The sequence below is a fragment of the Salvia miltiorrhiza genome, chromosome 6, assembly GCF_028751815.1.
Source record: "Salvia miltiorrhiza cultivar Shanhuang (shh) chromosome 6, IMPLAD_Smil_shh, whole genome shotgun sequence".
In the NCBI taxonomy this organism is placed as follows: domain Eukaryota; kingdom Viridiplantae; phylum Streptophyta; class Magnoliopsida; order Lamiales; family Lamiaceae; genus Salvia; species Salvia miltiorrhiza.
In genome coordinates, this window is record NC_080392.1 from 23,068,225 (window position 1) to 23,091,417 (window position 23,193).

At 37.4% G+C, this 23,193-nt stretch overlaps 2 protein-coding genes, 1 long non-coding RNA gene and 1 pseudogene across 6 annotated transcripts; 1 reads left to right on the top strand and 3 right to left on the bottom strand.

Annotated features, from left to right (window-relative positions):
* Nucleotides 1-2,330: 2,330 nt before the first annotated feature.
* On the bottom strand, nt 2,331-4,963 carry LOC130990090 (uncharacterized). Its single transcript, XR_009090820.1, has 3 exons — nt 4,614-4,963; nt 3,165-3,225; nt 2,331-2,562 (listed from the first exon to the last, which is right to left on the bottom strand). It is a non-coding gene; the product is annotated as an uncharacterized LOC130990090 (long non-coding RNA).
* A 6,574-nt stretch (nt 4,964-11,537) lies between these two features.
* On the top strand, nt 11,538-12,599 carry LOC130988945 (chalcone isomerase-like protein 1; annotated as a pseudogene).
* Nucleotides 12,600-12,733: 134 nt separating this feature from the next.
* LOC130988943 (putative glucose-6-phosphate 1-epimerase) lies at nt 12,734-16,010 on the bottom strand. 4 transcript variants are annotated; one of them, XM_057912932.1, is made up of 10 exons: nt 15,828-16,010; nt 15,664-15,734; nt 15,370-15,515; nt 14,976-15,050; nt 14,486-14,545; nt 14,241-14,398; nt 14,026-14,157; nt 13,705-13,807; nt 13,425-13,524; nt 12,734-13,329 (listed from the first exon to the last, which is right to left on the bottom strand). In XM_057912932.1, exons 3-10 carry the CDS (start codon nt 15,508-15,510, stop codon nt 13,109-13,111), a joined length of 990 nt encoding a protein of 329 aa, XP_057768915.1. In that variant the 5' UTR covers nt 15,511-15,515; nt 15,664-15,734; nt 15,828-16,010; the 3' UTR covers nt 12,734-13,108. The 4 variants fall into 4 exon arrangements, with proteins under 4 accessions (XP_057768915.1, XP_057768918.1, XP_057768916.1 ...); XM_057912935.1 differs by having other exon boundaries at nt 14,486-14,542; nt 15,868-15,991; XM_057912933.1 differs by having other exon boundaries at nt 15,868-15,991.
* Nucleotides 16,011-18,465: 2,455 nt separating this feature from the next.
* On the bottom strand, nt 18,466-22,252 carry LOC130990087 (serine/threonine-protein kinase D6PK-like). The gene is made up of 3 exons (XM_057914293.1): nt 21,671-22,252; nt 19,857-21,009; nt 18,466-19,482 (listed from the first exon to the last, which is right to left on the bottom strand). Exons 2-3 carry the CDS (start codon nt 21,002-21,004, stop codon nt 18,612-18,614), a joined length of 2,019 nt encoding a protein of 672 aa, XP_057770276.1. The 5' UTR covers nt 21,005-21,009; nt 21,671-22,252; the 3' UTR covers nt 18,466-18,611.
* Nucleotides 22,253-23,193: the final 941 nt, after the last annotated feature.

Genomic DNA, 23,193 nt, shown 5'->3' on the forward strand with positions numbered 1-23,193 from the left:
TCAATAATTTGCGCCTTCTCTTCCTCTTTTTCTTTCAACTCCCCGTTCTTGTTTCTCAACATTTTAATAGTATTCTTCTTCCGTCTCTTTGAGGCTTGTGCATGGAAAGCCCCTGAATTCCAATCCCCGTTAGCAAGCCAGTTGACGTGTGCACGTTACTTTCAGTGACAAGCGTGAGCCTCAACCGCTCTCTCAATCTTCGCGGTGATCTCCACAATATCCAAATGGGATGTTTTATTTGCCACTTCACTCATGAGCTTGTTCCTCACTTTCCGGAGTCTTGTAACCTCTTTGCCCGCTTTATCAAATTTCTTTGCTGCCCATTTCGAAAAGAAAGCTTCACACTTAGCCATTTTGGTTGGAAGCTCCGTAACATGCCGTATTGCCGCCCACTCACAAAGGAAATCGGGCACAAAGCTCTTATCCATAAACCATTTGTCCTAAAAAAAGAACCTATTTCGCCCGAAGCTTGTAAGAGGCTGCCGTGTCTCTTGAATTTTGCAGACAATCGGCCTGTGGTCTGATCCGTGGAAATCAAGAATTGTAAGATCAGAATCAGGAAACTTCATCTACCACTCTCGATTTCCCACGTACCTGTCTAGGCGCTCAAAAATCGGGTTCCCATCCTTATTACAAAACCAAGTGTATTTGTCATTCACTACCCTAAAGTCAAATAAGCGGCTATACATAAGGGAGTTCCGAAACGCCTCCATCTGGCCCGCAGGCCTAATTCTCCCACCTTTCTTCTCGGCCACGATGAGAATCTCATTGAAGTCACCCCCAACTAACCATGGCAGCCCTTCCTCAAACACAATATCGCTCAATCTCTTGAGCAAATCCCATGAGAATTTCCGTTTGTCAATTTCCGGGTTGCCATAGAATCCTGTAAACTAGAAGCGCTTCTCACCTTTAGTCACAATACAATCGATATATCCCCAAGAGTATAACATAATCTGAACCACACACGGATCCCTCCACAAAAGAACTAACCCACCACTCTTACCAATGGCATCCACCACAAAGACGCCATCATAACCCAACATGCTTCTCCATCTATTAGTAACGAGCCTTGTCTCGCACACAAAAACAAGGTCCGGGGAAGAGCCCGCAAGAAGGCTCCGAAATTTATGGAACGCACGAGTATTTCCCAGCCCCCGTGCGTTCCAGCAAAGGCTAATCATTGCTCTTGTCGGGGCTGCACTGCAGCCTCCGCCATTAAAAGGTGTTCACGGGTTCCCTCAATTGTAGTACGCATAGTTTTCATTTTAAGGTTCGGGCCATCAACAATCTCTAGATCCTCCGTCGCCCCTCGCTTTTTTCCAGCCTTAGGACCCATGTCATTCTGTTCTTCACTCCACTCCTTCTCACCATGAGTATTCCTAGCCCTCCGCTTCTATCCCTTACTTTATGGTGCTATTTTCTTCTTCCCCGATGGAATTATAAAATTAGTGATCGGCGACATTCCACGTTTTGGTTCACCCGCTTCTCCTCCCTTCCTAATAAAACCCTGCTCCTTTCTCACCACCCCTGTGACTCCTAACTCTAAGTCTCGCAGACCCCCTTTATGAATATCCTCATCAGTCGCCTCACTCATGCAGACTTCCCCATCTTTCTCACCCTCATCTTTTTCCACACCCGCATCTCTCCTCTGTTCCCCGCCAGTCCCAATAATGACAGCCGCCTCTCCCTTGTTTGTCTTATCCCCTTCAACCGGCCTCTTACGAGTGGAAATAACAACCACAGCCAAATTGTTGGTTTCTCCAGTAGGGGTTGGGTCGATTGTCATTTGTTCCTCAAGGTGTTGCTCCCCTAGACTCGTGTTAGAAATCTGAATTTCTCCAAAAGGTGGTTCTCCTCTGGGAGGGGGTCTGGGACCCTTAGGGTTAGCACGTGGCAGAAAATGATTCTCCAAGGTTCCACCCGATCGTCTATAGTCTAGGCTTTTACCTGCTCGCAGCCAGATGCCATACGACGGTTTCTCCTTCTGATCATTTGTGGCCTTACAACGTTTAATGTGATGCCCTATTTTTCCACAGGCAAAACAAAAGAGGTAAGGAAGTTTCTCATACAAAACTAGGACCATCGCCGGCTCCTTGTCGCCCTTTGTTTCGATCGGAACCCCTTTGTCACGACCACTACTCGACTTAATTAAGGATAACTAAGCCGAGAAACCGCGACGAAGGGACACAGTTATCGACGGCGATAGAAAGGGAGTTTCTGTCACGACCGGACTTAATTAAGGATAAATAAGCCAGGAAAACGTAACTAAGGACACAGTTATCGACGGCGAAAAAAAGGGGGTGAACAAATAATAGAGGATCGAACTAAAATTTGTTTAAAGAATGGAAAATTTATAATACACCTGATGTTTAGTCACAAGACTTGAACAGACTTGTAGGTTCAGATAAAACTGGCTTAACTAAAAGAACATAAAACCTAAGAGTACGCAGCGGAATAACATAATCTGATTACATGTATGGAGACATGTATCCAAGAGTTCATTCATTTAACCTATGACAAAAGCTCCGCTCTTCACTTCATCTCCATCAGCCACTGCTCAACCTGCACATTTAGAAATATATGCAGGGCTGAGTACGAGAGTACTCAGTGGGCACGTATGCCTAAATATAAAATACATGCATCATAAAACTGTAAATTGTCATGCCATCATAAACAGTACAGCAAGGGAGTTTTTGTGAAATAGGCCCAAGCTTACTAAATTCATTTGTGGTTCTTAAAGTTCGTCTGATCAGACTAAGTTCTCTTGTATTCTATCATATCTGGAACTGTGTGTCGGAGAGGTGGCCACCTCTCACGAACACTTGACCGGCCAACCCGCTAGATGACTCACGGTCATTGGTGTACACTAGTCAAGGCAGGATAGCTATCAACTGCTCAAGACCCGAATTCGATTACATCATTGGCAAAGCCAAAGCAGATAGATATCATACTAAAACTGAAACATTTTATGGCAAGACAATACTTGAAATAACTTTAATTCAAAGATTTTGTAACGAAATAACTTGTTCAAAGGTAGCATTAAACTCGTTTGATAGACATATAAAACTGAAATTAACAGTTAAATCATCTCATGCATTTATCTGTATAAGAGGCCTACGACACGTAGGGGATCTCCATATACGTATAGTGAAAGTAATGCCTACCTGATCCTCAGTGCGGAAGAGAGGTGATCTTAAGCGGTGGTACCGTCCTGTGAACCAATTCCTACAAGACGAGTTCTTAACTCTTAGCACATATCATGGATAACAGAAACCGTTGTCTACTTGGGATCTCTAGGTCAACCTATTCCCGGACTTACAACGCAAAATCGAACTAGGGATTATGCATTTTACATACGTTAGCTTATCTTGATGCCTTATCTAGGTTAACTCACTCATTTTCATGAAAACTTTGCACAAAACATATCCCAAACTCGTCATGCACATATACATAATATTTCATGAAACATCCTTTAAAACCAACTTTCAAACTTAGAAAATAATTCAACAACTTGAGCTCTTAAGGGGCTATTTTGCAACAGACACCAAATCTGCCTCGGATCTCTAAATGAGGCTCCAAAGGACATTCTGGAAACTAGACATTTCAAGGATCATTCTCCAATTTGAATCGAATGAAACAGAGTTCAAACGAGCAAGATATGCCCACTCAAAGATGGGTACTTAACAAGCAAAAATCTGGAAATTTCAGATTTCCAGATTAGAACCAAGTCAATGGGCCTTCTTTAAAAATTCATATCTCCCATTACAAAAGGCCACTGGGAACTCCAAGGGTCAATCTGAAAACTAGGGAGAGAGTGTGACACTCTCCAGTTGAATTTACCCCAAGAAGATTCATGGTTTAGGAGATATTAACATCCAAAGTTCAGTGCACAAAAAGAGTTCAAGTTCGGCAGATTCAAAATTTAATTCAGAAAAACCACTTTAGGCTTTACCAAAAATTCTACAAATGAACAAATAAGTTCCCAACATGTCAATGGATATTCAATATAAAAATGGGCTTGAGAATCAAAGATTTAGGTTGGCCTTTGCCACCTCAAAGTCGTAGGTTTGTAAAAACCTACTGGAGGATACACAGAATAAGAACTAGACTTCAAAGAATTATACCGGGCATTTCCCTCATCCAAAAACAGTGAGGCCAGTTTCAAACGAACGATAAGGGAGTCTAGAGTATCATATTAATGTTTCAAAGGGTTTTACCGATTGAAACGTGACTTATGGCCTCCCAAAGATTGTTTACTAGAAATGCATTCCAGACGGGCAGTGATGTTTAACAATTCATAAATAAATCATAAGAGCTCTAAAACTTCTGAAAATATACCATAGTGTAGAAAACATATAATATATGATACATAATTAATTTGGGAATTTTTGGGCACCGTTTGGACGGCTGAAATCGCCTTGCAAAATACTGCCGGAGCAGTGTGCTTATGGCAGATTCGCAGCTTTACCTCATGCACGATTTTTCACCCAATAAACTCTACCAAAATAAACATCCAAAACCATAAAATATATCCTCACACAATATAGCACATATATGTGTAAAAATCCGTGGTCTTAAAGTATTTTCAGTTGAGAAGACAAAAGAAAACTCACCCTCGAAGCACAACCTTCACTCTAACTTTACACCCTAGTTTTCCCATGCTCTCCCTTGCTTTGATACTTCTCTTGGGGCTTCAAGGGCTTCTATGGAGTGTGATAATGGTGGGAGAAGAGTCTTGGGAGTGGGGGAGATGTGGAGGGACGAAAATGGAGAGGGGAGAAGAGAGTGAGAGCACTTTCTTGCCTTAGCACTTTCTTGGAGTGAAAATGAATGGAATGGGAGAAGTTTGCAGCCACTCTTGCTTTTGGGGAGGCTATGCACGAAAATTTGGGGTAGGATAGGGTGGGGGTGGCTGCCACCAATGGAAGGTACCTTGTGGCATGCAATTTGGTAGTTCCAATGCCAAGTCATGATGGTTCTTGTCCCCTTTTGAATTTAGAAAGTTGGCTGATGTGTAAGTGGGCTTTGGGGCTGAAATGGGCTGCATTTGAGCTCTAAAATAGGGCCTTAAAATCGGCCCAAGCCTCTCTAAAAATCGGCCCACCCTTGGCCCTCTATATGGCCCGTAATCGCTCAAACCCGAACTAAAACAAACTCGTATTAGAAATAAATATGCACTTTGCTTTTCATACTTTGAAATGAAAATAAATATACCTATTTATTGAAAACAACAACACACGGAAAAAATAAAAATAATCATCTTCTTATTTACCGACTTTCTTAAGAGAAAACCTAGGCATCAAGACTCATTAAATCATCGCTAGGATAATTATTCTTTTTAACCGGGAATCAGGGATCTATCATATCCTAGTAATATCAATAGGATCGAAAATCCGGGGTATTACAACCTTTGAATAATAATTATTCATCGACTCAAAGATTCTTATCGCGGTCTTAAACACGCGAAGATAAATAATTGCATGCTTGCTAGTGTAGTGACTCTGTCTTCAAAATACGAAATTCATAAACATAGATGAAAACATAAAACGCTTCAATTACTGGCAGATAGAAAATTTAACACACGATACTGTAATTAAAATACTGATAAAAGAGCGGGTCACTACACCCTTGGACCAAGGGTTTCTCAATCGATCATTGTTATCCGGACTCGTGCAAACTTTCCTAAACATCTCCCTCCCTCTCCAGCCTCAACCTCATCAACTGTTCCAACCTGCTCACCTATTCTCTTAACCACCTCCTTATTCATACATGCTATTGGGAGATTATGCAATTGTATCCACATCGTAATTGTATTCAATTCGATTGTGGCCGCCGAGTGCATGGAGTCTGGTTTGCGGAGCAGAATCAGATCATTGAAAATGTGCCATGGTCCCTCCGTGAGGATCCGATCAATATCAGCATCCAAATCGAGGTATAGGGCAAAAATGTTAAATCCTATTAGTGCAATGTTTGAGTGTCCCCGTATTTGCAAAATCGCCGGAATTTTATCGCGCAATAGTTCACCGGGATGTTGTCGATCGGCAAAGATTTTATCGATCAGCATCTTCGACGCTTGTTTCGTACCTGAGGCCTTCTCTTTCGCAGATAAAGAGATAGGCATTGACTGAGTTTTCGATACAAGTTTCAGTGCTGCTACCCTTAGCACAATTTCATCCGGGTCCATCGTTGGTCAGTTTTACTCCGACAACAGTCACACTTCGCCCTCTGAACAAGGGGAGACTCCTTTCCCAGAAGAAAGAACGTTGCACTCTCGAAGCCCTAGCCTCCAGGGGTTAAGGTTTCAGAGGAAAAAAAACCAGCTTTTAGAGGAAAATGAAATAAGTAATGCAGGTGGGTTTTAGAACTTAACGTTCGTGGCCACCAACACCAACGGCTCTACAGAAGATAAATTTTTTATTCTTGAGATTTTAATTTCTTGGGTGTTACGTTGGAGCAATGAAACATACTTTTATTCCAACTTTTTAATTTTTAGATGAATCACTACAATGATGAAATGATTGGAGGAAGCTTTTCAATGGAGTTAATAAATACAGGGTAAAATAGTCACTTTATATATATTACTTTTAGTTACAAATTTAATTGAAAAATTGGTCAACCACGATAAGCATTTTGTCTGGACAAATTTGTCCGATTAGCATCACTCTTAACTTATCTCTGGATTTGTTACTTAAGGTATTTATTGTCTGGCGATGTATAAAATCAAGGAAGCCTTTAATTGTTTAGTTGTAACTAGGGCTGGCAAATTGAGACGGATTTAGTTGGCCAGCTCTAATTGTGACTCACTCCGTCTAATCGTGATTTACTCCCCTCGTCCCTTATATTTATGCATACTTTTGATTTTTGGTATGTTCTCAGATTTATGCACACTCTATTTTTGGACACTACCTCACGCATAATTTATGCATACTTATCCTATGTTACTATTACTCCCTCTGTCACACTTGACTTGCCCTGCTTTCCTTTATGGATTGTCCCATTCGACTTGGTCAGTTTCCTTTTTCAGTAATTAATTTTCACTATAACAAATATGGGTCCACACACATTTAAACAATTTTACATTATAATCTTCTTCTTTTAAATAATCGTGCTGAAAATAATTAAGCCAAGTGAGATGGGACAGAGGGAGTATTATTAAATTATAGAAGGGGTTGGGGCTATATTGACTACAGTGTAAAATATAACAAAGTAACATTTTGTACTTATTTAAAAGAACAAAAAGAAAATTAACTAATATATTTCTTTTGATAATATTATATTTGTAATAAACAAATACACATATAAATAAGTGACATTTCAACAGGCCACAAGGCCACTCCGTCCCAATTCAATAGGCCACAAGGCTTTTTGTGAGGATATATTTGTCCAAAAAGTAGGAGAAAGAAATAAAAAAAGAGATAATTATGTGTGAGGCATAATGATATTTGGTGTAAATAATGAGTTATGTGGGAATATATATTTTGTATTGTTGGCTTTCCCTTTTAGGAAGTGGCCTATTGAAATGGGACGTCCAAATAAGAAAACAGGACCTATTGAATTAGGACGGAGGAAGTAATATGTAACTCTTAGAAATATAAAGATGCAACATTTTTGCTAAATAATTATCATTTTTAAAAAAATTTACACCTAAATATTTTATGTTAAGTATTGGATTAAAAATACAAAGAAGTGAAATGATGAGTATAACTTTCTAATATTGAATCAAAATATATTTCACAAAATTTTTGAAAAAAATATCTTATCATACTAATTTTCAGAAGCAAAGTAATGAAGTTGGAAATCAAATAATGAGAAAATTTTCATATAGAAAAATATAGGGAAATGAGTGTTATGAGGATTAAAAATAAGAGCTGTTATAGATAATTCGAGAGATTGATTACTACATGTTACCTTTGGCTCATAAAGTCTGTGATCAAGATCAGTGAAGCTCATGAATTCACACTATATCAACACTTAGACCATCGACTATGGCGCTACCTCATAATGTGCCACATCAACAAATATCTTCTTTTTTAACTACTTAATATTTTCTTCACTATAGCACTATCTTGTATTTAACTATTCATGGACCCACTATCATATGAACACATTATTTTCGAGTCAGCTCTAGGGTTTCGGGTTATTTTCGGGCCAACCCTATCGAGTGTTGGGCTATTCGATTACAAGCTATTCGAGCTATAATTTGATCAAGTTGAAAATTTTCAATCCTAATCCTCTCAAATTGGCGGACTAATCCAACCAGCCCACAAATTTCAAGCTCAATTGACATTCATACTCAATATTATTCCATAATCTAATCGGTCACAACAATTGGAGGTTTGCCTATTAGGCCTGCAAGTCATAATAGTAATTGAGCGCATGACTTCAAATGATCTAGTTGACCCATCAATCATATTAAGAGGGTGTTTGGCTGAGCTTATAAGCTCCTTAAAACAACTTAGGAGCTTATAAGCTATTTCAAAGTGTTTGGCAAAATAAGCTCCTAAACAGCTTATAAGCTCCAAAAATAAGCTTCAAGAGCTTATAAGCTCCCCAAAAAATAAGTTCATCTACCCCAATTTATTTTTTTTATAATCTCATATGCAACAATCATTTTACAAATATTTTTCAACTATAATTTTTTATTTTCATCATATATCATTTAAGTTCATTTTTCTTCGATTTTCTCTGTCTAAAAAAATATTTTCTCTCTCTAGCTTATAAGCTTAATTATCTAAACACTTTGACAACTTATAAGTTCTTAAAAATGACATCTTATAAGCTCTTAAAACATCTTATAAGCTCCAAAAGCTTATAAGCTCTTTAAAATAAGCTTAGCCAAACACCCTCTAAATGGGCGATCTAGTGCATACCCTTCAATCTACATTTTATTTGTTGAAGATCTTTTAATTTAAAAATAAAATAAATTATATATAATTTTATCCTCACAGCTTCTTATAACACTCATTTCTCTATATTTCCTAAGTCAATTTTAATGTGTTTGAATTATCTTATCTTGTGAAATGTGATATTTTCTTATACTTTGAAGGAATTCACATAAATATTGAGATTGTATTAGGTAAAATGATCTAACAAAAAGTTGAAGTTCAGCTCAATACGAATTCATGAACGCAAATAGATAGAAAGTCGAAATTCAAACGAGCGAGATATGACCGAAATAAGAAACTCCCGCTTAATAGTGAAATCTCGGTGATCGCCGAGTTGGTAACCAAATTTTTTAGACTGTTTGACTCAAACAGTTTGAGCCAACTCAACGATCACCGTGTTTGTTGACAGCGATAATGCACTTTCAACTAGATGCACGTTCGGTCACCGTTTTGGTATGAGTTTGGGCTAGTTCCGATTTTAAATTATTTTGAGCTTGTTGAGAGTGGTTTCTACCAAAAATTATAAATAGGACCCTATATACATCTTTACAAAATATAACTCATATCCTAAATTTTATATTTTCTTAGTTTTTCATTGTTTTTTAATTTTGAGAGCTTAGATTTATTTTCTTGAAAAATTTCTTCTAGATTCAAGTTGTTCATCATGGATTTGTCTCTGGGTTTTATATATTCAATTATTTTCATTATATTTTGTTCTTATTTAATTATGTCTAGCTAAATTTTTATCTATGTCTAGGATTTGTATGACTTAATTGAATTTATGTTTTTGATTTATTAACATCAATTTGCCTTCTTATCTGTTATTTACAATTTTTGGTGTTTTTTTCTTGTGAAGTATTTGACCAATATTTTGCATGTATAGCTATTCAATTTGAGACTCAATGAAGATAATTGTTCAACCGATTCAAGAAAGGTTTGCATGTTCTCCTGAATTTATGTTTTTAATTTATTAATTATATATTGTCTTTTAGTTTATGATTTAGGGAAAAGTAGCAATTAAGCCCCTAACATGGACACCCCTATAGCGTTTAGCCCCTTAATCAAGCCATTGATGTCCTTTCGGTGCAATTAAACCTCTCCCCTAAACGTCATTAGTTCTTTTTATTTTTTTATTACATATGTGGTGGGACCCACCACATTTGATATGCAAAATTCATTATTCTTGTTCTTGAAATCGTAGTTGCAGATTCAGCTGAATACTGATCCCTGCAAATTCGCCTAATAGCACAGTGTTCCTGATCTACAATCCAAGAGCCCCAATTTTACATATTTTATGGTATTGGTAGTCCAATGAAGGTGACAAGAGTATAATAGAGATAAAAGGTAAGCAAAGAAAATATACCCTTAAAACCAGCTCTTGTAGCATAAGCCTTGGACATCAGCATCATCAAACTTGGCATTAGACATGAGAGCTACAACCAAAGACTTCCTCTTGAGGTTGGATTTCTTGTTAGTGTAGTCTCAAAATCGAAGATCAAGTGGCTTATCATAAACCTCATTTGTTTGTCCAATCGTGTTACCAACAAACGCATGCTCACACCTATCTGGATTTGTTGACAGTGGAGGCAGCCACTACAACATCACATTTTGTCCCAACGAGGATTTTCCTGCAAAAAATCGCTTTATCTTTTTGGATGACTTTTCAGTAGCTGGCGACGGTGGTCCTGTTCATCCATTCGGTATTTTTTATCCCTAACACCGAAAAAATACCACTCATTTTCCCCTAATTTTGCTCTCCCTAATCATCAATTAACCACCAGAAGAGGTCTGCGGCGACACAAAAGGCGGCGAGATGGGCGGAGAGGCATTTCCGCAGCGAGCTTGGTAAAGAAGAAATGGTTAAATCTGCATATTTAATTGCATCGAAATTGGGACATCGAGAGATTGATTAATCCAATATCGAATATAGGGGTTTTAAACACCGTAGGGGTGTCCATGTTAGGGGCTTAATTGTTATTTTTCCCTATGATTGATGATTCCTAGTTTTTATTTCTTGTCAAGCATTTAACAAATATTTTACATGTTTAATTGTTCAATTTGTAACCTAATTGTGATAATTGTTCAATCAATTTAGGAATGTATAATATAATTTTACCTTGAGTATTAGAGTGTGACTTTTAAAGTTAGTAAGTTCTCTTGAGACCCAACATAAATAAAGAACTTATTAATAGGAAAATGAGGTTGTGAATAGAATGAACCTTCATGGATAATAATTAAGCCCATTAACCTATAAGAAAATGGTATTTTGCACGATATTGATTTGGAACTTTTTTTTTTAGTTCTTTAAAAAATAAACAAAGATTTGGAATTTTTAGTAAATTTCAATAAATACTATTTGTACGCTGAAATAGAAATTTTATTAAAAACCAAAAAACAAAACCGGGAAAAGCCTAAACCCTCGAAAGCACATGCGCAGACTAAGGACCGGGCCTCATTAAAACCCCTTTAAGGTAAACCCATAGGGAAAACCCTTATAGGGAAAAGAAGTGCCCGTACCCCCGCAAAATTAAGACACGAATAAACTCGATTAGATTCTAGTGAGAAATACTTACTCAATAAAAGAAGAATAACAAAAAACACAATAAACAATAAACAAAAAGCAAAACTTTTTTCCACAAATAAACTGAAATGGCAGAGATTGACCCAAGATATGTGCTGCTATGTGTTCTAGAATGAACGACAAGCAAGTAAAGGAGATGCTCGAAGCTGAGGGAGAAGAGAAACCTGTGGAGAAAGAGACGAAGATTGAGCAGGAAGAACTAACCATACCACTACCAGTTGAAATGGAACCTAAAACTGGAATATCTTTCCCAGTTGTGGTGGCTGGAAAGCAGCTGAACTCTGCTGGTCTGAGAAAGAAGAGTGTATGTGGCATCAGCATCAAGATATATGGATTTGGTTCAAAACCATCACTAAATCCTCCTGCTTTTCAATTACATAATCACAAACACAAAACAAGGCTGAGGAAGTAGAAACATGTATGAAACAATACTATTTTAAACTTTTAGGTATCAATTCTTCACTTTGATACCTGAAAATGACCTCCAAGTGCAGGTATATATTCAGACAATAGGAACATTATGGATCTTCTTATAGGGGCGAAAATCGGGAAAGCAGCAACTAAAGCAACAGCGGAAATGTATCACACGGTGATAGACAGCAATGTCGGGATGATGGCCCTAACTGGTCATCGTGTTCTCTAACCTAACAATGAGCATGGTAAGGAACAGCTTTGGTGAAGGGTTTAGGTGCTTCTATCAAGAAGCTGACTGGAAAGAAGAATGAAGATCTCGCAAAAATGTATGTCTGTAATTCCTTCTCAGCAGGCAATGTATATATACTAAGTAAAATAAGAAAATGGATGACTCAAACCAGCTTTATCAATCAATTCCAGGATTATGAGAGAATTATCAGATAAGATTAAGCTAAAACCAGGTTCCATAATTGAGATATCAAGGCTTCCGGGATACACACTCCAAACTAGAGGTAAAAAGCAATCATCCTAGAAGCTAATATATGTAACGCTCCTAGTCGTTTGGTTTTTCCTATAATAATGCAGTTAGGGGTGAGGTCGTCAGCACAGTTCAAAGCGAACTAATATGCAGGGCATATGTGAATATGTATTTGGGAGAAGATCCACTTGACAAAGAAGCTAAGGAAAACTTTGGGACGTCTCTGCTTTCTCTTATCTGAAAAGGACTCGGTGTTGAAACTAGATCTGGTAAGTAAATAACACTCAAATGTCTATTCTATAGCACACACAATTTCTAAATAAGTGATCCATGATGCAATGTGTATCTTACCTGCTTATTTATGACACCAATCCATAAAAATGGGATCTTCTAATCTATGTAAATGTATCTGCTACATCTTTCTAAGGTTGTTACATTTGATAGGATACTCGCATCAAATTGCCCAAATAATATTACAGCAAAGAAGCGTAAAGACAGGACGACGTACATTCCTAAATCAAGGTAAAACATTAAACCTCAATAACAGAGGATAGATGAAGAAGCTCATCAAACAAAATGCAGCTGGATAAGTACTTCAACAAACAGAAGAAGCTGCTCATGTACCAGCATACATATTGCTTATGTCACTAAGATGTTCAGCCATAAATGGTTGTTTGAATACGAGAGAGAGAGCATATATACACAATGGAAAATGATAAGTGATGCCAGAACCCGATGTGCGCTACAAATTCAATACTTGTACCCCTGAAGAACTTTTCGAGGATCTAACTGTCCACTGCAATAACTTGAAGAGACAGCCGTTAGCTCTTGACGGCCCTTCCACTCTTCGCAGGGTTTCAAGACTATTGGGGTTTCAACAGAAGCAGAATCAATACATAACATTATCTTGTAATCCTCGTCACCAAAATCTGGCATAGCCTTTGCTTTCTTGTCCCAAGGATTCCATAGAACTGCACACCATGGTTACTCCTTTTAGAGCAGTTCAGGGAAAATGAATGCAAAGATGAACAGCAACATTTGAAGGGAAATTAACAAAAGAAATAACCTGCGTCAGGCATGCCATCTTTGCGAAGTACATAGGTTCTCTTCTTCTCATGGTCTATTACAGCTATCTTTGGCGGGGTGCTTAAATAGACCCGTTCAACCTATGAAGCCACAAACGAGATGCTAAAAACTGCTAGGTGACAAAGTTTCGTTTTGCATAACGAACTATACAAATCAAGATACTACAATAGTGATGGGTGATGGCCGACGAAGTATGTATCATAGTAGAGATATCTGAGAACATAATAAACAGAAACAGTAAATGGAAAGAAAAACATTACCTCACCATCAAAAGTTATTGCATCAGCCTGCTCAGTATACCTTTCCCTTTGTAACAAATTATCAAAATAGTCAAGAGTCTCCAAGCCCTCAACACGCACTTCACTGCAAATTGAACAGCATCAAGCAACCTATTTGTAAAGGTAACAGTGTATCTAGCACACTTAGGTATGACTGGCTACATAGCAGAGTTCCTCATCCATGCAAATCAAACTATTATGTGAATGCACCACAGACTGAATAAAATTAAATTTAACAAAACTAGAGCATGTGACTGATAACATATCAACCATGCGAATGAGAAGAATATCGATGCTAAGAACCTGATATCAGAGACAGATAAATAACTGCATAAAGCAAATGTAAAGGAGAATGGCTTGCTATCAATGTTCCGCACACGAGGGATCACGGTGAGCTTGCCAGCAGTCACAGAGATCCGTAGACGTAACTCAAATCTGAACACAGCATCAGAACCAAATTAAGAATATCACAAATTACTACGATTATGGGGGTGATGGTCATTCCATTTACTACTTACCTATGTGGCCAAGTCTTCAGATCATCGTCTGTGGATTTAAGCAGAAGATCCACTGTCGAGTGACTATTGGCAGGGGGCAATGGCGAAGGAGAGCTATCTAACGACCACAGTCTATTCCTTACAAATCCAGGTTGCTCCGGGGACCCAAGATTGGTAGACTAAGATGCACATGGGTGATGGAACTGATAAGAATTCAACTAGAATGATAGATGCTTTACATATTTCTAGCAAAGTTAGTAACACACCTGCGGGAAGCAAATGGACATCCCACCCCTGATGACTTTACCAGCCTTCCAAAGAGCCTGCTAAACCCCAAAAAACAGTAACTTCGTCAACTGCCATAACATAGTCTATAGATGCATATATTCGAAATCACTGCTCCACAAAAAATACTCCCTCTATCCCATAGGAGTGTGCATTTCTTTCCATTTTGGGACGCCCAATAAGAGTGTGCATTTGCCATTTTTGGACACTACCCCACCATCTACTCCTTATTTCTTACCCCTACTTTACAATAAAGTGGACCCATTTCTCTACTCCCAATACACTCACCTAACATTTATTAAAACTTGTGCCACCAACAATCATGCAGACTCTTATGAGACAGAAGGAGTAACATATATCATCAACACAATAAGATATTCCAATACACAGTCATCCATCCAAGAGCTGCATATAATTCTACTTCTATGATAAATAAGTCACATCAACACGTATATAATCTGAAAACTTCACCTTGTTGGTCATAAATAGTAACTCTTCTCTTCTTTCATTCTTCCAAGATACGATCTGCCCGCCGTGCAAAAGTACCTGTGCTAGGTATAAAATTTTACAATTATACTTCTTCCTATGCTCCTCAATAATTCTTTACTCCGACTAAGCTAAACTTAACTTAATTCTTCCAACCCAAGGACACAGACACGCCAATAAGAAAAAGTAAGGGAGAAAATCGCACATGCGCATGCACATAGGGGAATTTCTACTCCAACATATTAACTAACAGTTGCATTTCAAAATCCCTCAATGCAAAATACAAACCAGAGAAAGATTTTTTTTTTTTTTTTTAAATCATAGCATGAGATACAAGAATTTCATCAACAAAAACCATTAATGCTTCCATCACACAAACCTCAGCCGTGCAACCAGTGGGCTCCGACAATATAACCCTAGACGATCCATCGCCATCGCGAATTACATTAGCCAGCACCGCATTTGCCCCCAATTTGTCCCCTGAATTACTCGCAATCGGGTGAACTTTCCCTTCATCCATTCGAGCTGCGCAAAACAGCGAAATAGAAAAACCAGAAATCGACAAAATAAAGCCCAATTTCCGAAAAAAAATCATTAAAAATAATACTAGTAATAATCAAGGATCAGTTATTCAAAATATGGAGAGTGAAAATGCGGAGCCCATAGAACCAACCTGCAAAATCAAATTATTTTGCAGAATCACAATCTGAAACGCCAAATTTGATGAATGATCAACCGAATAAACTAAAAAAAAAAAGAAAAAGAGAGTGAATCAGAATCACACATTTGGCAAAAATAGAATCTGAATTAACGATCACAATAATAAAATAAAATTACAAAAAAATCGGTTTGGAGTTTGAAGAAAATGGCCACCAACTTTCAGTCCATCATCTCTACGGAAGCGTCGCGATAATGAATAATAATCATGCAATAATCGAACCATAAATGATGAATTGCATTAAATATTAGGAATAATTTCACTAATTATTTAATGATTCAATCACATAAATATTCATTCGATCAACGAATGGGCCTACGACTTTTCCACTGATTTTGGGCCTCTACGACACGTCACCAGATCTTAACACTTGGGCCTATCATATCGCTACACTATGCCTCTCAACTTTTGGTATCGTCATTTTTTTATATGCAACAATACTTCCATCTTAAACTTGACGGCTTAAAATTCTTTGAGGATTAGTTTTATAAAATAATAAGGTTAATTTTATTTATTTATTTTGATAAATAAAAAATTTGAGATATTTTAAAAAATTTGATAATTTTTTTTATTCGGACTAATTTTGTTTATTCATATTTCATTAAAAGGATAAGATTGAAGAAATTCTATATGATGAGGAGTAAAATATGAATCATCGTTGTGCACAACAAGACCGAGATATTTCTATTTTTCTTATTATTATTACTACTATTATGATTATTTTAAATATTTGGTGCAGTTCTGACTTGACAGAACTGGCTTGGCTTCCTGCCTTGGTAAAGCTCGGCACCGCTCTCCAGCTAAGGCACTCGCCAGCTCTAACCTCCCGATTCCAAGATACAGAGCAGTATAAAGGAGCTTGGACCTATTGCTTGGGTTGGTGGGCTTTACTAGTCAAATAGGCCTAAATGTTAGGTTTACTTGAATACTTGTAAATAGGGCTTTCATTATTAGATTTGGGACGCTCTCACCCTCTTCTTCATTCTTGAACTATGTATAATGTAATCACCCACGAAATATAGTGAAACTCGAGCAATCCCGTGGACGTAGATCATTTATGACCGAACCACGTATATCTGGTTTCGTTTATTGCTTTTATCTATTTTCTAATATAGAAATTATTTCTGAATTCATCACTATAATATTAAGAATAAAAATATTCAATTATGCAAAATAAATGCCCCTAAAAAATATTCATAACTGTTATTCATGAATATGATTTATTTTTTTTTTGATTTGGGAGAGTTGGGGAGGGGGAGCAATGGGGCTTGAACCCGAGACCTTACTGTTCACACACAGGAGGTCGCACCGCTTGGTGTCCCCTTGGGGACATTCATGAATATGATTTGAACACATATTATTGTGTCGAGAATACTACATAGGTCATATGAATTAGTATAAAGTTTATGTGAAGAATTTAAAATCTATAATCTATAATTTATTATAAATGAAACCTTCAATTTGAAATCAATTTCAAATCAATTTGAAAATTGAGTGGGAATTTTCAATGGGACTTTTATAGTTTAACAAAATTAATGATTTTTTTGTAAATTATATATTATTTTTTTCTTTAACTTCTTATTTTTTATTTTATTTCTTTTCAATATTGTGAAATTTGATTAATTATAAAGTATTTAATATGCACATCAAATTAAAAGATCACGATAAAGAGCTTTAATTTGATATATTTTATGTAAATATTTGATTTAAAATTTAAAAAATATATTTGTTTGAATATTAAAATTTTCTCTCCCCTCTCTCATTATTTTAGAATAAATCTATTTTCTATTTCTTTTTTATGATTTTTGTTTTTTTTTTAACTTTTTTTTACTTTTCATAATATATCAAAATTTATAATTGTGAATTCTTCTTTATTTTTTTAATATTCAATTTAAATATATTCAGTTAAAATTTATTTATTTTATTATATTTATAAGTATGATAATTAAGTTATATTTAATTTTATATAAATATAAAAATATTTTTTCTTACATTGCACGGGTGCAAATGCTAGTTCAATTTAGAAAGATAATATTCGAGACTCAAATTTGTACCAAGTTCTATATATTTTTCATAATTTGCAAATCTGATCAAATTCGAATCGATGTGGCCGGTTAATTTTTACGTCGGTCCCCTAAAAAAAATTTACCCATGGTATAAGTGGGATGGTTTTATTTTAAAGATATATCTTTCATTTTTTATTTTAATTAAATTTTAAAACTTTTTCCACCAAACTAAAATCAATCATGATTGAGATAAAAAAAAAATTAATTGTATGCGTGTATTGGCCAAATGATAAGGGGTTAATGTCTAAGCCCAAATTGTGAGACACAATTCAAAGAGTACGTGTTCTTAGCAAGAGCTTCTCAAACATAATTAGTTCGAAAAGCAAGTACTAATTTTCTTTTATTTAAATTAACTACTAACACGCTTGCTAATTTTCAACCTTATAAAGCCAAATTTGGCGCAAGATTTAATTTCAAAAACAATAAAGCCAATGTCCGCGCAAAAAACAATCTCTTTTATGAGGACTAAAAATTCAATGTGGGTCATATGTGATAATTGCAAATGATATTATTATTTTTCCACTACAAGACAAGAAAAAAAAATTGTTATTGACATAGACATGCTAAGTCATGATCAAATGAACATCATATTTAACCTAAATATTCCGAATCTCACTAACATTTTCTAAACCATTAAAACAAATCTAAAACCAATTCGTGTGCAAAGAACTGCAGCAATTTACAAGTTCAGTTGAAGGAACAATAGCTTTTATATATTCCTTACAATGAAACAATATCCCTAGAAATAAAATTTGAGTACAAGATGATGATAATAGAAATCATCTCAAGGCATAGACAAAAGAAAAAAAATTAAAAAAATTAAAAGACAATTATCAGCTAAAAAAAATCTATCTCATAGTAATTACCCGAAGGCTTCACATCCACACCTTGCACCTTCCCAGCCGACGGGGAAGGCGAGGGCGCAGCCGCAGCTGCTGCCTCGTTCATCACGAACAGCGGTGGCACCTCCGGCGGGCTGGCGCAACGGATGAGAGCCCAGTTCACGCTCTGGAAGAACGGGTGTTGCTTGATCTCAGTCGCGCCGCGCCTGTAAGCAAGGCGATGCTGCGGCTCCTTCACCAGCAGGCCTCGGATGAGATCCCTCGCGGCGAAGCTTACCGTGGGCGAATCAGGGAACCTCAGTGGCTGCCCCACGACATTGAACAATGTGGCCCGGTTCCCTGCTCCTTTGAAGGGTGTCCGCCCGAACAAGAGCTCATAGAGGAAGATCCCGAAAGTCCACCAATCCACCGCGCTGCCATGGCCTTCCCCTTTGATGATCTCCGGTGCTAGATACTCGTGCGTGCCCACGAAGGACATGGAACGAGCGCTCGTGGGCTCGGCTATCAGCTCCGGGAGAGGGGTGACCTGGTTGTATACCTCTGTTTTCGGCCTAGACTTCTTGTCTTTCTTGGATCTGCCAAAACGCGGCCCGAAACATGTAGGTTGAATGCAGGCGGGCTGGATCACGCAAGAGGGCTCCATGCAGGAGGGTTGGACGCAGTATCCCGAGGTCTTGGACTCTGCATTTATGTTTGAGGACTTGACTAGTGTTGGGCTCACTGCACACCTCAAGGAGAGGTCGAAATCGGAGAGCATTATGTGCCCGTCGTCTCTCACTAGAACGTTTTCGGGTTTGAGATCTCTGTAGATGATACCAAGCATATGCAAGTATTCTAGAGCAAGGAGAACTTCAGCCAAATAAAACCTGCAAGAATTAGGCATAAAATAAAGTGAATGAATGATATAGAAAGACCCTATTGCTTTCTGTTTCTTCTTTAGATGACTAAATCTGAAGATATTTCAAGAAACGAATGATGGGAGCTCGAAAATGCATAGTAAACAGTTATTTACACACATATTCACACAGAGAAGCTCTTGAAATTGTCTAAAACTACAATGCTACTTCCAAAAGCCTCATAGCATAACATAACCTTTAACCACATGTGTTGCTTCAAAGTAGAGATGATTAAGAACACAATTGTTTTCTTAGTTCAAAAAGATATGTTAATGAATACTTTCCTCTAACAGATTCGATTCAACAAAGAAACGACATGCAATTTGGAGTTCGCTGAGTTCTACCTGGCAGCGTGCTCTGGGAAAAACTTCCCGGGTTGCTTCTGCCTAAGTGCGTGCAAATCTCCCCCAGGGCAGAACTCCATCACCAGGAACGAGAACTTCTCCGTCTCAAAGTGAGTGTACAAAGTGGGAAGAAATGGATGATCCAGTGACTGGAGAATCTCTCTCTCCGTCTGAGCTCTCAGGATCTTTTTTCGACTAGCTAAAGCTTCCTTATCCATCACTTTCATGGCGAACAAAGTCCTCGTCCCTATGAGCTCTGCAAGATGGACACTGCCTATATCCCCACACCCCAATCTCTTGAAAATCCTGAAGTTCTTCAGCTCCAACGCCCCACTGTTACGGGACCTGACAGCTAGAATTGCCTCCCACCTCGTGTCATTAGCTTTGTGCGGCTTGTACATAGCACTGCTGAAACTACTTGAGCTGCTCTCGTCACTGACATCACTCCCGGTGCTCCCTCTATATATGCTAGTCTTCCTACTCTCGACAAAGTCACATGAGTTGCTGACTTCGCCACTCTCAGACTTCCCACATTCACTGACTTCAGTGTTAGTGAAGCTCTCTTTAGCTTCTGCGTACTGCGTTGCAGAGTAGAAACTGCCTTGAGGGCTCGGACAAAACCCCATTCCTACTTTAGGTTGCGCAGCTTCTTTAGCAGCCAATGAATCAAACTTAACTGGCTCCACACCATTAGAATCAGAAATCTTAGCCTCCTCCTCAACTAGTTGCTCGATCTTATCATTGCTCTCGGGTCTCACAAGCCGCTTCCCCGCATTATCATTCTCTTTTTCGCCACCTCCAACACCAGTGCTCTGAACTTTCTCCTTCCCTTCATCCAATCCACTGATATCCCCATCTTTTCGCATGACTAGATGAGCGGTCTTGTAGGAGCGTTTTGAGACGACCATAGAGCCAGACGGGGCATAGATTGTCTTCATGATATGATCCTTAGGCACCGAGTCCTTGGGAACTGCATGAGATCCGGATGAGCCCCCACCGTGCCTATATTGCTTCGTGGAAGGGTGGTGGGGCGGGCGGCTCGATGGAGGTGCAGAAGAGGACTTGTACTCTACCTTGCCAACAGAACTGCAGCTCATCTCTATGGAATCAACTCCTTGTACAAGCGATTCCATCGCGTCGTGAAGCATCGACACTGCAACACATATAAGTTTTATTAAGGAAGAAAAAGAAATCTCTCTACATGACTAGGTTGCTTTATCACCAAATCAAGCAAGATTTGAGCTAAACTAAGGCACTCTCAATATATATACTAATTCATCAACACTTGATGCAGACAAATTTCATAAAATGCACACAAAAATCACTCAACCAAAACATGAAATAATTCAATCAATTGAGACACAATTCTACCAACACCTCTTATGTATATATACAGCACTATTCACAAAACAGAAGGCTCAAACCTAATTCCAAATAATATATATATATATATATATATATATATATATATATATATCGTGTGTGTGTGTGTGTTTATATTATAATACAATAATCTTTCCCACTCAAATATTACTGAAATACAAGAAAACACAGTAAATCCCCTCAAAAATCTAATGTGTTTATACTCGAGTATAAATCCCATTTGAAAAAATGAACAAACAAAGAATTCCCAAACAAAAGATAGAGTTCATACTGATCATTAACAGATTCAATTCTCGAGTCCAAGATTCCATTTTTTTTTCACTCACATTACTACATACACAAACCAAAACTGAAGAATAAACAAAAATCAAATAACACAAAATAGTGTAGAGCAAAGAAAGGAGGGGAAAAAGGGAGTTCTTGAATTTTACCTTAATCAGAAAATGCAATCCTTCATCACCCTTCCCACAAAGTAAACGAACTTTGTGTTCAAGAACAGCTTTATTATTTTAAATTTTTTTCTCCTCAAAATGTTGTTGCGCAAGTCCCTTTCAGATCCGATCGAAACAAGAAACGGGTTTTGATTGATAGATTACTTCCCCAGCAAAAAGATAAACTGCAAAGAAACAATTTCAAGATTGTGGCAATAACGATAAAACTGTGTCGTTTAATGGATCGGAAATGGGGAAGGAAAGGAACAAAGAAAACTGAAGCTCAGTTCACAAGCAATGATTTTAAAAGTAGGGAAGAAAAAGAAAAGGAAAAGGAAAAGGAGAGAGCCGAATGAGGGGGATTTTCTTTGTTCTCTAATTAAGAAAGCCGTCACCCTCTCTCTCTCTAAGCTTACACCTTTTCTTGTTTTTGTAACGCTCGCTTCTTGTTGTCTGAGAGCAGTACAAAATACTACTATATGCACTTGTTTTTCATGAAGAGAGTTAATGCACTCACTCTCTCTCTCTAAAACATTGCAATGCCTTCACTCTTCACGCACTGTGTGTGTTGATGTTTGTGGGAAAAAGAAACTGTTATTAAAAATATTAAACTATTTTATTCGGAAACTTTTTCTGCAGTGCGAAAGATTCTACGAAGGTTTTGAAGTTTTCCTTTGTTTTCTCTTTTATATTCATCTTTTATTTACATAATCGGAGGGACTTTTTCAAGTGTCATTTATTTACTATCTCTATCCTCAAAAAATTCTTTTTTCCTATTTTTTTCTCTTAAAATATGTGCAACTATTTTTGCAGTCGTATTACAAGTATGTTTTCTTTTCTTCTTTTTTGTTGAAAGGATTACAAGTATGTTTTCAACTGATGCCAAAGCTTTTTTTTTTAAATATTTAAATCAAACATATCACAGTTTAAACTGATGCTAAAGTATTAACAACCACCGGCCATCACAACATGGAATGATTTTTCTTTCGCGACTCTTAAAATATACTCCCTCTGTCCACGAAAAAGTGCCCTACTTACCCCTTTTTTTTGTCCACGAAAAAGTGTCCTGTTTACCTTTTTGTACATTCATACCCTTTATTTTTCAATTTATTTACAACTTATGCCATTAATAAATCCACACTTTTATTTAATCTATGCAATTAACTCACTAATTAAAACTACGAAACCAACTCCCCCACGCCTAATCAATCCTATTTCCCCAAAATTAAATTACTCTTTCTCTGAACTCAAACAAGTGGAAGAAATACACACAAACCCTCCAAATTGTATCTCCAATTGTATCTACAGCCCGATTTAATTGCTTTTGGGCTATGTGTGTTTGTTGATTAGCTCAATGGAATAATAAATATGTTCTGAAAATTAACTCGACTTCACGTGTGAATTCCGCACTACAAGAAATTGAGTTTTTACCCACACATAAATAACGTGTGAATTCTTCACGTGTGAATTCCTCAATCTTCCACTGGTATCTTCTAATTTTGACAGGTCTCGATCTAAGTCAA